Source organism: Petromyzon marinus, chromosome 40 (genome assembly GCF_048934315.1).
Source record: "Petromyzon marinus isolate PM22_M1 ecotype Great Lakes invasive population chromosome 40, UKy_Petmar_22M1.pri1.0, whole genome shotgun sequence".
In the NCBI taxonomy this organism is placed as follows: Eukaryota; Metazoa; Chordata; class Hyperoartia; order Petromyzontiformes; family Petromyzontidae; genus Petromyzon; species Petromyzon marinus.
Genome location: NC_133706.1, coordinates 12,267,557 through 12,281,502, shown reverse-complemented (window position 1 = coordinate 12,281,502; position 13,946 = coordinate 12,267,557). Strand labels below are relative to the sequence as shown.

Genomic DNA, 13,946 nt, shown 5'->3' with positions numbered 1-13,946 from the left:
GTCTCTGTATCTCTGTGGGTCTCTGTGGGTCTCTGGTTTTATAGGAGTCTCTGTATCTCTGTGGGTCTCTGTGTTTCTATATGAGTCTCTGTGGGTCTCTGTGTTTCTATAGGAGTCTCTGTATCTCTGTGGGTCTCTGTGTTTCTATACGAGTCTCTGTGGGTCTCTGTGTTTCTATGAGTCTATGTGTCTCTGTGTTTCTATATGCGTCTATGTGTCTCTGTGGGTTTCTGTGTTTCTAGATGAGTCTCTCTATCTCTGTGGGTCTCTGTGTTTCTATATGAGTCTATGTGTCTCTGTGGGTCTCTGTGTTTCTATAGGAGTCTCTGTATCTCTGTGGGTCTCTGTGTTTCTATATGAGTCTCTGTATCTCTGTGTGTCTCTGTGGATCTCTGTGTTTCTATATGAGTCTGTATCTCTGTGGGTCTCTGTGTTTCTATATGAGTCTCTGTGGGTCTCTGTGTTTCTATAGGAGTCTCTATCTCTGTGGGTCTCTGTGTTTCTATATGAGTCTTTGTGGGTCTCTGTGTTTCTATGAGTCTATGTGTCTCTGTGTTTCTATATGCGTCTATGTGCCTCTGTGGGTTTCTGTGTTTCTAGATGAGTCTCTCTATCTCTGTGGGTCTCTGTGTTTCTATATGAGTCTATGTGTCTCTGTGGGTCTCTGTGTTTCTATAGGAGTCTCTGTATCTCTGTGGGTCTCTGTGGATCTCTGTGTTTCTATATGAGTCTGTATCTCTGTGGGTCTCCGTGTTTCTATAGGAGTCTCTGTATCTCTGTGGGTCTCTGTGGATCTCTGTGTTTCTATATGAGTCTGTATCTCTGTGGGTCTCTGTGTTTCTATATGAGTCTCTGTGGGTCTCTGTGTTTCTATAGGAGTCTCTGTATCTCTGTGGGTCTCTGTGGATCTCTGTGTTTCTATATGAGTCTGTATCTCTGTGGGTCTCTGTGTTTCTATATGAGTCTCTGTATCTCTGTGGGTATCTGTGTTTCTACATGAGTCTCTGTGGGTCTCTGTGTTTCTATAGGAGTATCTCTATCTCTGTGGGTCCCTGTGTTTCTATATGAGTCTCTGTGGGTCTCTGTATTTCTATGAGTCTATGTGTCTCTGTGGGTTTCTGTGTTTCTAGATGAGTCTCTCTATCTCTGTGGGTCTCTGTGTTTCTACATGAGTCTATGTGTCTATGTGGGTCTCTGTGTTTCTATAGGAGTCTCTGTATCTCTGTGGGTCTCTGTGTTTCTACATGAGTCTATGTGTCTCTGTGGGTTTCTGTGTTTCTATATGAGTCTCTGTATCTCTGTGGGTCTCTGTGTTTCTACATGAGTCTATGTGTCTCTGTGGGTCTCTGTGTTTCTATATGAGTCTCTGTGGGTCTCTGTGTTTCTATGAGTCTCTGTGGGTCTCTGTGTTTCTATATGGGTCTCTGTGGGTCTCTGTGTTTCTATATGAGTCTCTGTTGGTCTCTTTGTTTCTATATGAGTCTATGTGTCTCTGTGGGTCTCTGTGGGTCTCTGTGTTTCTATAGGAGTCTCTGTATCTCTGTGGGTCTCTGTGTTTCAATATGAGTCTCTGTGGTTCTCTGTGTTTCTATATGAGTCTCTGTATCTCTGTGGGTCTCTGTGTCTTTATATGAGTCTCTGTGGGTCTCTGTCTTTCTATATGAGTCTATGTGGGTCTCTGTGTTTCTATATGAGTCTCTGTATCTTTGTGGGTCTTTGTGTTTCTACATGAGTCTCTGTGGGTCTTTGTGTTTCTATACGAGTCTCTGTATCTCTGTGGGTCTCTGTGTTTCTATATGAGTCTCTGTGGGTCTCTGTGTTCCTATAGGAGTCTCTGTATCTCTGTGGGTCTCTGTGTTTCTATGAGTCTCTGTGGGTATGTGTTTCTATATGAGTCTCTGTATCTTTGTGGGTCTCTGTGTTCCTATAGGAGTCTTTTTATCTCTGTGGGTCTCTGTGTTTCTATATGCGTTTCTGTATCTCTGTGGGTCTCTGTGTTTCTATGAGTTTCTGTGGGTCTCTGTGTTTCTATGTGAGTCTCTGTGGGTCTCCGTGTTTCTATAGGAGTCTCTGTATCTCTGTGGGTCTCTGTGTTTCTATGAGTCTCTGTGGGTATCTGTGTTTCTATATGAGTCTCTGTATCTTTGTGGGTCTCTGTGTTTCTATAGGAGTCTCTGTGTTTCTATATGAGTTTCTGTATCTCTGTGGGTCTCTGTGTTTCTATGAGTTTCTGTGGGTCTCTGTGTTTCTATATGAGTCTCTGTGGGTCTCTGTGTTTCTATATGAGTATCTGTGGGTCTGTGTTTCTATACGAGTCTCTGTGGGTCTCTGTGTTTCTATAGGAGTCTTTGTGGGTCTCTGTGTTTCTATAGGAGTCTCTGTGGGTCTCTATGTGTCTATAGGAGTCTATATATGAGTCTCTATATCTTTGTGGGTCTCCTTCGGATATTAGGAAGCCACTGGGACCGATTAGGTACTTGTAAATCATCATCTGGATTGACAACTCGTTTATTTAGAACTGCTCTTTGTGTTTAGTTTGTCCTTCCCCCGCACCTCCCATTAGCATGGTTGGCTACGTACGGTGCGAAAGAAGTTCAACATCCATGTTGTAGTGACGTAAATGGTGTCACTCGGGTGTTCGCGCCAGCTACTGTTACAGGAGTGCAACTGTGCGTCTGGAGCCTCTCTCTAGCACCAGAGTAAGTGTGGCGTGTCAGCCAGCCCTAGGGGGCATAGTCCTGGCGATGGCCTCAGAGAGGGCCAGTGAGGACGTGGTCGCCTGAGTAGGGCACGTAATGCTGGGTCGAGATCCTTCGGGAAAGGTCTCGAAGGGGGCGTGGCCCAAGGCGGAGCGAGGCCACGCCCAGGAGCATCAAGGGGCAGTCCCGAGAGCGTTCTTGGCTCGTCTGTGGAATCAAGCCTGGGTCTTCGTCTCGAGTTAACTCGCTAGTCACATAGTGAGCCACATCACCTACTAGAAAACCTGAGTTACGTTCAGTGTTACCCGCTAGGGAAGTTGTGAAATAAAAGTGTTGCCTCCCAGTCCAGAGTACGTGCCTCCGTGTTGAACACTACACTTGTACAATATTGGGTCGTGACTCACCCACACATCATACACTGACTCACTCACACCATGCACTGACTCACTCACACATCATGCACTGACTCGCTCATCATGCGCTTACTCACACATCATACACTCGCACAACCACTGACCCATTCATTCATTCATCATACACAGGTTCACTCATCGTGTGCTGGCTCACTCGCACATCATACACTAACTCACACTGCCGCTGACTTGCTCACACATCATACACTGACTCACTCATCATGCGCTAACACATCGTGCGCTGACTTACACATCATACACTCACTCAACCTAATACTGACTCAATCATCATACGCTGACTCGCACATCATACGCCGACTCACACATCATACGCCGACTCACACATCATACACTCACTCACGCTGCTGCTGCCTCACTCACACATCATACACTGGGGGTGTCGTTCTGCCAGCTATGGCTGCAGGTTTTGTCGTACGTGTTATGTATATCGTTTATTGTTAAATTTAAAATCACAATTCCTATGATTACTGTTGTTACATTGTTTTTGTAGCTTTATTTTGGTCTGGTTGTGGTGTAATAGTTTTCTGCAATGTAGATTAATATTTTGTTTGTTGCGGTTGCACCCGACTTAAGAGCCTCATGGCTCACAGGGCTCTACCTAATAAATGAAACTTGAAACTTGACTAAAATCCACAGCTAACATTGATGGTCCGAGCCAATAACATCTTGCAGTTCACCAGGGCTCACTCAAGCGAGCCTGACTCTGCTGATGATCAGCAGTCAATGATGAGACACTGTCAAAACTATTCCAGACGATTTGCTTGTTTTGAACAAACGCTGGCATGTATAAAACAATATATACTATTTTTGTTTCATGTGGAAGGGCAGATATGTGAAAGAGGTGTGTTCGTTGTCTGCTTAAGTTATGTGTAGTGTGTGCTGTAATCAAATAAACAATGTTGTTCGTCACTGTACAGTTAGGGCTTAATTTCTCATCTTGGAATAGTGGTGCACTAACTATGCACCCAGGCCAATGCTCTCTCCGCTTGCAACCCCACACTGACGGCCGTGGTGAATGGAGGTTACGGGTCAGATAACACCCACCCCCCACCAAGACCCGCCTGGGCGTGCGGAGGGGGTGGTGCCGGTCACCAGCAAGAGGAGCGGCAAAAGTCGAACAAATCAACTCGCGCCACGCACGCCGCGGAACAAATCTACAGCCGATAACGCGACGAGGTACGCAAATTAGATTTATTTGTATACTCAGGTGGGATTTACAGACAGGTGTGCGCTTGGATATATATATTCATAGATAGAAGCCCCATTGCCCCCCAAAACAAGACAATTACGCTCAAGGATAAAGTATAACAATATGACATCTTCCTTTCGTTCCGATTCAGCCCATTACAGACACAAATATGACCCGTGTAGCCTTAACATGCTTTTGAGGCAAGTGCTGTTAGCGAGCACCTATGAAGGCCGGCACGGCACACGAGGGTGGGTGGCCAGCACCACGCACGGCCGCCTTTGTGTACCGACTGGCGATGTTTACACACCGCACCATGTGCTCATTTGAGGCCGAGTTGACCTCGGGAAGGAGGAGGGGGTAGGACCGGTTCAGATAATCGTCGCTGGTGTTGGTCATGAGCGGGAACCGGATTCTCGTGGCCGGGTTCCTTGTGTAGCGCGCTCACCACCGTACGACCGCTCCCCAAATTACACAAAGAGACACCCCTCCAGAGGGACACTGTACACAGTGCATGACCGCGAGCAGCTGGGATCAGTGCAGCGGGCACCTTCGATTGTGAGACGAGAGCACGTGAGACAAACGTACGGCCTACTGCACTAGCAACTGGTGTAGCCCGTGGCGGCGCACTACGACAAGTCGAGGGCGCAATGAATGGGTAAAGAGAACGTCACGGGAACGGGAAGCGAGTAGAGCAAGAATGTGACCTGTGAGTGGAAAGAATGGGAAAGGAACGGAGAAACTAAGATTTATTAAAAGGCTGCACATGGGCCTCGACGCTGCTGCACCGGAGGAGCGGCGTCTGTTTTCAGAGGGGGCGGGGTAGAGGAGAGGAGTTAAGAGTGGGCGTGGCCACACACAAGCCACGTGGTTTCTGGGATGCTTGAACCGATTTAGATAGCGAGCTCGGGATGTAGAGGTGAGAGGGACTCAGAGTGGGGATGTCCCCACAAGTCACGTGGTTTACAGGAGTTGAGCTGATTTAGATGCCGTGGCTGTAGTGTGCAGTATCCAATAAACCGCCAGCGTTAACGATAAAAGAAAAATAATAGTGCTATGATTTTTTTGCAGACGTCGCGTTTTTGTGGAGTTATGTTTTTTGTTGGCGGTGGTTTTAAGCGGGGACTTTAAACGATCAATTTCAGCGGTAATTGTAATTTCAATACACGGTTTACATGTGACAAGGTGCTGCGAGCTGACACTTGGTGGTGAAGGACGAACATGTGTGAAGCCTCATTCTTAAGTCGGGGCTTTCAAACAAAACCTCCGGGCTTGCAATCTAAATATCTTGTTAATGAGACTCTTTGGCTGGTTCGGTACAGCAGCAAGTACATTGAACACAAATATATATTTCGGTAAACCCAAGAAAGCTAGTGCTGTTCCTTCTGGACGATTACTGGTCACGTGGTTATTATATAATTAAACATCGGTTGACTCAAACCATCGTCTATAGTAATGAGACTTTGCAGTATATAAACCGAGTACCAGGAGCTTTCACATGGATAGAACTGTCTCTGCCATGAGAATGTGGAATTGCCATCACTGGTTCAAGGCCGCCAATAAAAATGAGAGACCGCCGATGCTCGTTCGAGCGGGGAGAGATTCACTGAACGCAGGCCGCCCCCCTTTGAAGTTCTTTATTTATATGTTGACCCCGCGGCTCTGAGAGTGGTCCCTTCTGCCAGAGACACCACGCGGTCATCCCACGGCGACTTGACACAGCAGCGGGCGGCGCGCTCTGCTCGACAAACCGAAAGGTCAAGAGGAAACTTCCCCTCGGCCGAGATTCCGCGATGATGTTCGCGCTCGGCGCTCCGCCTGCTCCCACTGTCCCAACTTCGCATCAACCCAAAGTGGAGATCGCTCGCCGCACGACGGGGGGCCCCTGGATCGAGACGTTTCAAGGAAGATGACAAATCATCGGTTCTCGATTGACGGGGGCAAGAATTATTTTGTTAGGTGCAGACAATAAGTATCGAACCCTAATACAGTATTAGGTTTTTTTAATCCATAATATCGGTTTTGTGGAATGGATCACGTAAATAAAATTCGTAGTTAAACCCGCCACCACCCGACAGCCACGTAAACAAAACTTGCCAAACAGTTACTAGTTCAGCATACCGCCGGTGTGTTGGACTGGGGGTTTACTCTCCAATACACAATCGGCGTGCTGAAGTAGAAACGAATTGGCGCGTTTTGTTTACGTGACAACCCTTACGAACTGGCCGTGCCGGGTGGTGGCCAGTTTAACGACATTTATATTTACGCGATCTAACCCCAAAAAAACTCGACTATGGATAATACTGGTCGCGAAAGCCCGACTGCGCGTTCATTGTTTTGTTGTATCAATGAGGAAAAATTCTGGGAGAGTCGTTAGCCCTCTGAACTTGTGACCCAAGCGTTGATGTTCATCTGCGGCGAACATGAGTGGCGAGCGACATCTGAACCGGAACCCACCCCACCCGCCTTCACCCAACCCTGCAGTGAGTCAGCAGCGTGGTGGGGTATGGTCAAACAATCCCCATGACCGGCGCGGCCCCGCGGAGACCTTCATCTGGCAGTGGAGTTGACAAAATGATGTAACATTTCATTTTAAAAAGTACAACATATTTCCCCACCCGAGAAAAGTGCCACCTCTCAACTACAGAGTCAGCCGATCTCTTTTTCTCTCTCTATGCTCTGAAGTAGGTCCATTGCCTCAAACGTCAGCCTGCTCTATATATCTTCTTCATTATACAACAGTGTTAATGACAAATTGTGGCGAGGTCTTTTTGGACGTGTTTGCTCCACAAATGCAAAGGCAGTCCTTACAATGTATCGTCCGCTAATTTTTACTTGAGACAGCTGGACAGAGGGCGCAGTGGCGTATAACCACACCGAGCACCTGGACTAGAAGCCTTACACTTAACACAGCCTAATATCCTAATACGATGCCATACAGGCTGTCATTATTATACACCATATAACACTAATACGGCACACGGTGTTGGTGTGTGTGTGGGGGTGTGTGAGAACGGTTGAGATGAATATTCACAAAAGCATCACTGGAATGTCAAATACAGTCCGGCAAATCCGACCTTGAATTCACCGATTAACCGTACGTTACAAAAATGGGCTCGTAATAACAATACCCATTACTTGTTTATCCCGGGAGGGAATGTTTTCCACGCGGGTTCTGCTTCGTTGGGATTTTATTTTGAGGTGTTTTCAGCCAATCTACGAGCGATGTTACGTGCGAGGGATACCTCAGCACCCAGAGGAAACGCACGCACGCGTGCGTGCGAGGGGGCAACGCTCTATCCCGTAGAGATTAGTCCACATTCTGCTGGACCGCCTTCTCCTGGCGAGCCAGGGGTAAGGCACTTTCCTCGATGCACGCGGGGGAGCAAGTCTCGCAACATCCGCTTGCGATCCACCAAACCCCTCGCTGCTGCCCCCACAGTGCCGGATTTCCAGGCCGCCACGTGCATCGTAGCCACCCAACTCGTGATTCAGGGCTTCAACGTGGGGAGCTTCACAACCAGCCCCGCGGTTCCCTGGTGCAACGTGCATCGCGAACATCGATCCCAGTCGCTTTAAAAAAAAATCGCCAATCCCCTGAGATGCATTAATTCAAATTCAATGTCACTTACTCTGCCCGACTGGACCCCAAAAGATTCGGAGATGTATTATTATTTATTTACTGTCACCGAATCGCCAACTGGGGGGGGCGAGAGCTCAAATAATATTTGAAATAAAATATTATTCTTTCTGTATTAAATGAAATGAGTAATTTTCACGAACGAGAGAGAAATCGCAAGGCCCATGGCAAGCAGAGCACGTGGTCGACTCGGGAGCCCAAAGGGTCCCCCGGCTCGCCGATCACATCCGCCTCTCGTGGGCTCTCTCGTTTTGTTTTTTATTATTAACAAATTCCAACCGCGCGGGTTCGCGGATGTCGGCGGTCTACCACGCGCCCTGCCGGTTGAGGCCTGGGGATCTCTCGCAGAGTGCGGCGCGCTCCAGAAGCTGTTGCGGGACGGTAGTGGCTCGGTTTGAATGCAACATCTGGTGGGTGAATGGTTTTGTTGTGCTTGGCCAAGCCTCGTCAGCCAGAGCCACCCGCCACCTACGACGGCGAGTATCCCAGGAGAAATAAACAAACCAAACGAAACACAATCAAGTGAGCAGGCTGCTTGGCAACGTGCGATAGAATTTAACCAAAGTAAAAAATCAAGGGAACCCCCCCTCCCCCCTCCTCCTCCTCATCATCATGGCCAGCTCAACTCCGGCGTGAAATCCAATCGTGTCAAGTGGCCGCACATTCGCTGAGAGGGCCGCGCGCATTGCTCTCTGTGCGCCTGGCGGTGTGGCGAGGTGGACTTCCCGGGCCATGCGGAGTGGCAGCACGCAAAACGGCAGGGTTTATGATCTCGCAAATCTGCGAGTTACACACACGCAGGTGAACGGGTCACTTGGCCGTGGTCAGCCATGCAGGTCAGTGTCCGGGAGGAGAGCCTTTGTCGACAGAGCCTGCTCCTGTGAGAACAGGAGTCTACTACTATAGTGTGCCGTCCTCTATACATCAGTTTAACACGCTGGAAAGGTCGCGGTTTCACAATGGTTATAGGTAGCATCCTGCCATTATAACACGATTACAATATAAAGAACTTTTATGGCAAATGCAATTAAAGTAATGCTTGTTTAAATTATGGCATTTGTTATATATTTGAGCGGAACGCTGAGATTGCACCACGCAGGCGGGAGGATGCATCACCTACCCCGAATGAGTAAACTGGCCACTAGAACCCGAAGCTCGCAAGCAACGGAATACAGCATCCATGTTCAGCATTGCCACTCCGCGGCTCTCGCACGTCATAATAACAACAACAAAACAACACATTACAGAACAAAAAAAACTCAACGACAATTAAGACATCAAAAGTGAAGGAATGGCAGGCGATTCACTGCGCGGCCGACAAGACCGGCCGAGGGAACGGCCCCCTGGGGCCGCGTGCGGAGCGATGCGCGCGCGCGGCGTTTCCAGATCGCGATCAAGGAAATAAAAACGACACTCGGCGAGCAGCGGACAAGACGCCAGCTCCGCGTGTAAACGTTGGCGCGTTCCTCACACCCGGGGTAGCGAACGTGACACGTGTTCGGTACACCAGCCGCCTTGCGGACGAGAAACCGAGAGGAGTGCCTTCCTCGCCGAGGCGTTTGACAATCGGGGTTGTTTCTGTGCAAGGTCGTGGTCGAAAATGCCTACGCTTCGGGCTAAAAAAGATACCCTTCGCCTCCGGCCGAACGACTCGAGAATCTTGCGATTATTTTTTCTTCTTGGGGCATGTTAAAAAAAAAACATTTTGCGAGGCTAAAAACAAAATAAATAACTGGATTTGCGAATGCGCGCGGAAACCGATGGCCGTCGCCCTGTACAGGCGTTGTGCAAAAATTGGCAAACGAACCTCAGGCGTCACGTTTCATTAATTCAACACAATCGGGTATGTCGTGTTTTGTTCAAACCAAACGGGTCACTTGCATTACTCATCAGCAGCGCCAGGCAGAAATAAAACGACTAATCGTCTTGGCAAAGCGGCGCGGTAGACCCATCCACTGTTCTCAGCGGATTCAGGTATTTTGGCAAAAAATGTATCGGGCTCCAACACGGCCATTGCACAGACCCCTTCCAGTCCCTGCGCCGCGCTTGCGCGTACGCCAAGTTGACAACGGGCGAGCGACGCGCGCATTCGCGGCTTCGTCCGTTTGTCCATGCGGGAGTCGGGCGCGCCACGGAGGCGTCGCCGCTCGCGGCCCGGCCGGGCTCCTCCTGCACACCAACGGAGCCGGTCAAAGCAGCACATTCAAGCACCAACGCAAGAAAATACGATTCGTCTACAAACTACTTCGAGCAGCCGGTGGGCACAAACAGACCCCGAGGGAAGATTTCCCGTACTCGATAATGCCTTAGGAGGAGCAGCGGCGGCCAGCGGATTAGCGTGCCGCACCCGTCGTTCTCAGCCGTGGCCGACAGCGGTGCCGAGTGAGATCCGGAACCGCTCAAGGGCCCCACGCCCTTCACCGGTCCGCATCAACCAGCGTGGCGACGGTCACGGCCCCCCGATACCCACACGGCGCAGGGGGAGAGGCCGTCATCCAGCACAGCTGCCAAAATATTACCGATATAATGCCTTAGGAGGAAAGTCGGGACAGGCTCATTCAAGTTCCATGATGCGACCTCGGGCTCTGCGGCCTAGCCTGTCCCACCACGATCATGCATTCAGATTCAAAAGTCAGCTCCCACCAACGCAGACAAGAACACCCGGGTGACGCAGAAGCGATGGCGAGAACCGATGTCCCATCAGCCAAACACAACAACAATGGCACAAAGTGTTACGGAGTCAGCGGCCAATAGCGATCGAGCGTTTGAGGTCACAGCATCGCTTTGAAACGATATTTAACCGAACGATATTTTGCTGTAAAGGGCAGACCGGTCATCGACTAAACGCCGTCGTTGTTCGTTTACAGCGGCCGTGCGACGTGCCAGAGCCTCGCGCGTGCTCCGTCACCCTCAGGCAGTAGCAAAGGAACACGATGGACAGTGCCAGCTGCGCGCACGCAAAAATGGGAGTGTTGCAACAATCCGGTCTGATCAGCCATTCTCCTTGGTGACCTCCGAAGCTTAACAACAAAAAAGGAAAAACGTTGACAACAATAATAATGATAATCATGATCCAAAGTGACACCACCCTTACCCCTGAACAAGGCATCAGGCTGAGAAAGACTGCACCCGATCACATGCACTGGACCCGATCACGTGCAATGTACGAGCATTTCGCGCTCGCGAACCCGCAGCGCCTACACGACCATTGGCGAAGACGAGGCACTGCACATCGTCCTTCCCCCGCACCTCCGGTTAACACGGTCGGCCGGCTACGTACGGCGGTGCGAAAAAAAGGTCAACGTACGGTACGCGCGTTGCATGCGGCTCTCTGGACAGCGACGAGCGGTGCACGCCCCCCGAATCACGGCGATCCTGCCCTGCACCCGCCAAACGCTTTGCACAGAAACGCAACGAAATTCACACCCCCCCTCCCTCCTGCAAAACAAAAAAACAAATCACATTTCCGCCCGGATTACTCGCGACCGCAGCACGGCACCGCCTTTGCCCATAAAAACGGGCAAAAAAAAGTGTCAGGGAGCATGGCCACTCGATGCAAACCAATGACGACGATGCTCCTCTACCCATCCCCTCCCGTTGGTTCAAGTTTACGCCTTCAAAGTGGAATCATTTACAAACAGCCAGAGCAATATACACATATTTATATTTTATTTTACATCTCCGTAAATGTCTCCTCATATATAATTTGTTTATCCCAGCTTGCGATCGTCACAACAACAAGAAAATAATACCCTAACGAGGCCTTTGAGGTGAGGGGTGTGCTTACACGTAGGTGTGTTCAAGCTCAAGCTATAGGTTGTACGAGATGTTCCCCCCTCCCCCCCGAAGCTTTGTCTCACACACGATTGCCGGACTTGCGTTTGTTCGTCAAACGCCCTCAAAACCCTCGTTTCGTCGTCGCGTACACGTCATATTTATATTTTACAAGCGATAAAACATCACGAGGAGGCTGGTAAAGCGACGGGGTGCGAACCCTGCTCATCGACACTTTCGGGCTCTCCCTCCCGCGCGGGACCCATCAATATCCCCCTTGAGGAGGGATAAAGCATCCGTCACTCGCGGCGGCGGAAGGCCCGCTTGCACAAAAAACCAACAACAAAAACTACTTCGAAACAGAGGAAAAACAAACCGCGTAGCTGTGTTCGGGGATTTGTTTTGTTGTTCCCGCTGTTCTCCAGTTAATATATCCAACCTATGAACGGTGCGTGCACAGCCAAGAAGAGAAGACGCCTTACACACAGCGCATGCCGTGCTTTTACCGGGGCGGCAGCCGGGCGCACGCGTCGGCACTGCGGTTGGCGCGGCGGCCGTGGGCCCCGGCGCCGAACCCACGCCGAGGCTCGGTAGGACGCTTCGGGGCACAAGAGGGGTGCCTGCCCTCCCCGCCAACCACGCTTCAGATCGGCCGGCACCCGGCGGTAACACCAACCCAGTGCCGACCAAGCCGTTCCCCTATAGAGCAGGGGGCCCCGACCCTGCACAGCACCCCTTCGTGCTTTACTCCGGCACGAGTGGCCGCGTTGGGCGTGTTATGCGTGGGTGGGACGGGGTTAGTTGGGCAGGTGGGCGGGCGGGCGGGGCAGGCGGGCGGGCGGGCTGGTGGGCGAGAGTGGCGGTGGTCACCAGCCGCCCGAGTGCTGCAGCAGCACGCGCGTCTTGATGGTGCCGTCGGCGCCACAGGAGAAGACGTGGCGGCCCGGCCCCGTCTCGATCTGCATCACGCCGGCGCCCAGGTGCCGGAAGATGGACTGGCGGGCGTGCTCGTTGGCGTAGGTGCTGATCAGCGTCGGCGCCGGCAGGGACCACACCTGGCAACGTGGGCGGAGATTTACAGAGTTTAGAGAATTTGGCTGCGATAAATTTCCATGTGATAAGCCCACTTCGTTGAGCTATCATTTGCGAAAGCCAGGTCATTTCTGAAAAAGAGCAATATAGCTCAGCGGGCCTTACCTGGCAAAAAATACTAATAGTTAATAGTTTAGTTGATAGTTTATCCATGAGCACTATAAAAAAACATAGCGCTCTCCCATTTGTCATTAAAGACTGCTGGATGTGGGGTTAGGAGTCAGCATGAAGGTAATGATTAGACGTTGGCGTAAAGGGGTTTGGGTTAGGGGTCAGCGCGTTAAGGACAGAGTTGGGTGAAGGGTGAGTGTGAAAGTCAGGGTTTGGGCTAAGGGCCAGCGTGAAGGTCAGGGTTGGGTTAGGGGTTAGTTTAAAGGTCGGGGTTTGAGTTAAGGGTTAGAGTTAAGGTCAGGGTTGGGTTGGGGGTCGGCGTGAAGGTCAATGCTCGCCCTGGCAACGGGACTTCGGCCGACGCGCCCCTCACCTTGATGTTCCCCTCGGCGGAGCCGGTGAGGAAGAAGCCCTCGCCGGGGTGCACCGCGATGGCCTTCACGGCCGACTCGTGGGCCTGCACCGTGTGGCGCGCCACGCGCTGCCGCAGGTCCAGCAGCGTCACGTGGCCCTTGCGGCCGCCCACGATGAGCGTCTGGCTGCGCGGCGCGTAGCCCAGCACCGTAGCGCCCGCCTCTAGGCACGGGAAGCCTGCGCCGGCGGCGAGGGAAGTAACATCAGCGACCAGTGACCCCCCCCCACCCCCCTACCCCCCCCCCCCACACTGCGCCGATCATCACTACGTCGCCGCTCTGATACCCGGCCAAATAACTGGCCGGGACCTACTGTTTTTATAATTATTCAGGTTAACGTCAACATTTCCAATAAGTGCAAGGTGGCCCTCATCTCATGCTTATAAGCCCTGAGCAAGTGGTGGAAATTCCTCGTTCCCATGGCGAGGACGAGTCTATTTACTGCTGCCACTTGTGCGATTACTTCACAAGTGGAAGATCAGAGATCAATGTGACCGGGGGGAGACGGAGCAACGCTTCGCAGGAGATCTCTTTACGAAATCACCGGGCGAAGCCTTTATCCAGAAAACACATGCAACGTTGGCATGTGGGTAGAAC

At 51.0% G+C, this 13,946-nt stretch overlaps 1 protein-coding gene across 1 annotated transcript in view; it reads right to left on the bottom strand.

The window, feature by feature from the left end:
• Positions 1 to 4,310: 4,310 nt before the first annotated feature.
• The window catches only part of LOC116950775 (dmX-like protein 2), a 68,859-nt gene continuing 59,223 nt past the window's right edge, over positions 4,311 to 13,946 (bottom strand). The window contains exons 51-52 of the mRNA XM_032968833.2: positions 13,310 to 13,527; positions 4,311 to 12,788 (exon numbers count right to left, since the gene is read on the bottom strand). Of these exons, the coding sequence (XP_032824724.2) occupies positions 12,600 to 12,788; positions 13,310 to 13,527 (407 nt within the window). The 3' untranslated portion in view covers positions 4,311 to 12,599. The remainder of the gene's footprint in view (positions 12,789 to 13,309; positions 13,528 to 13,946) is intronic.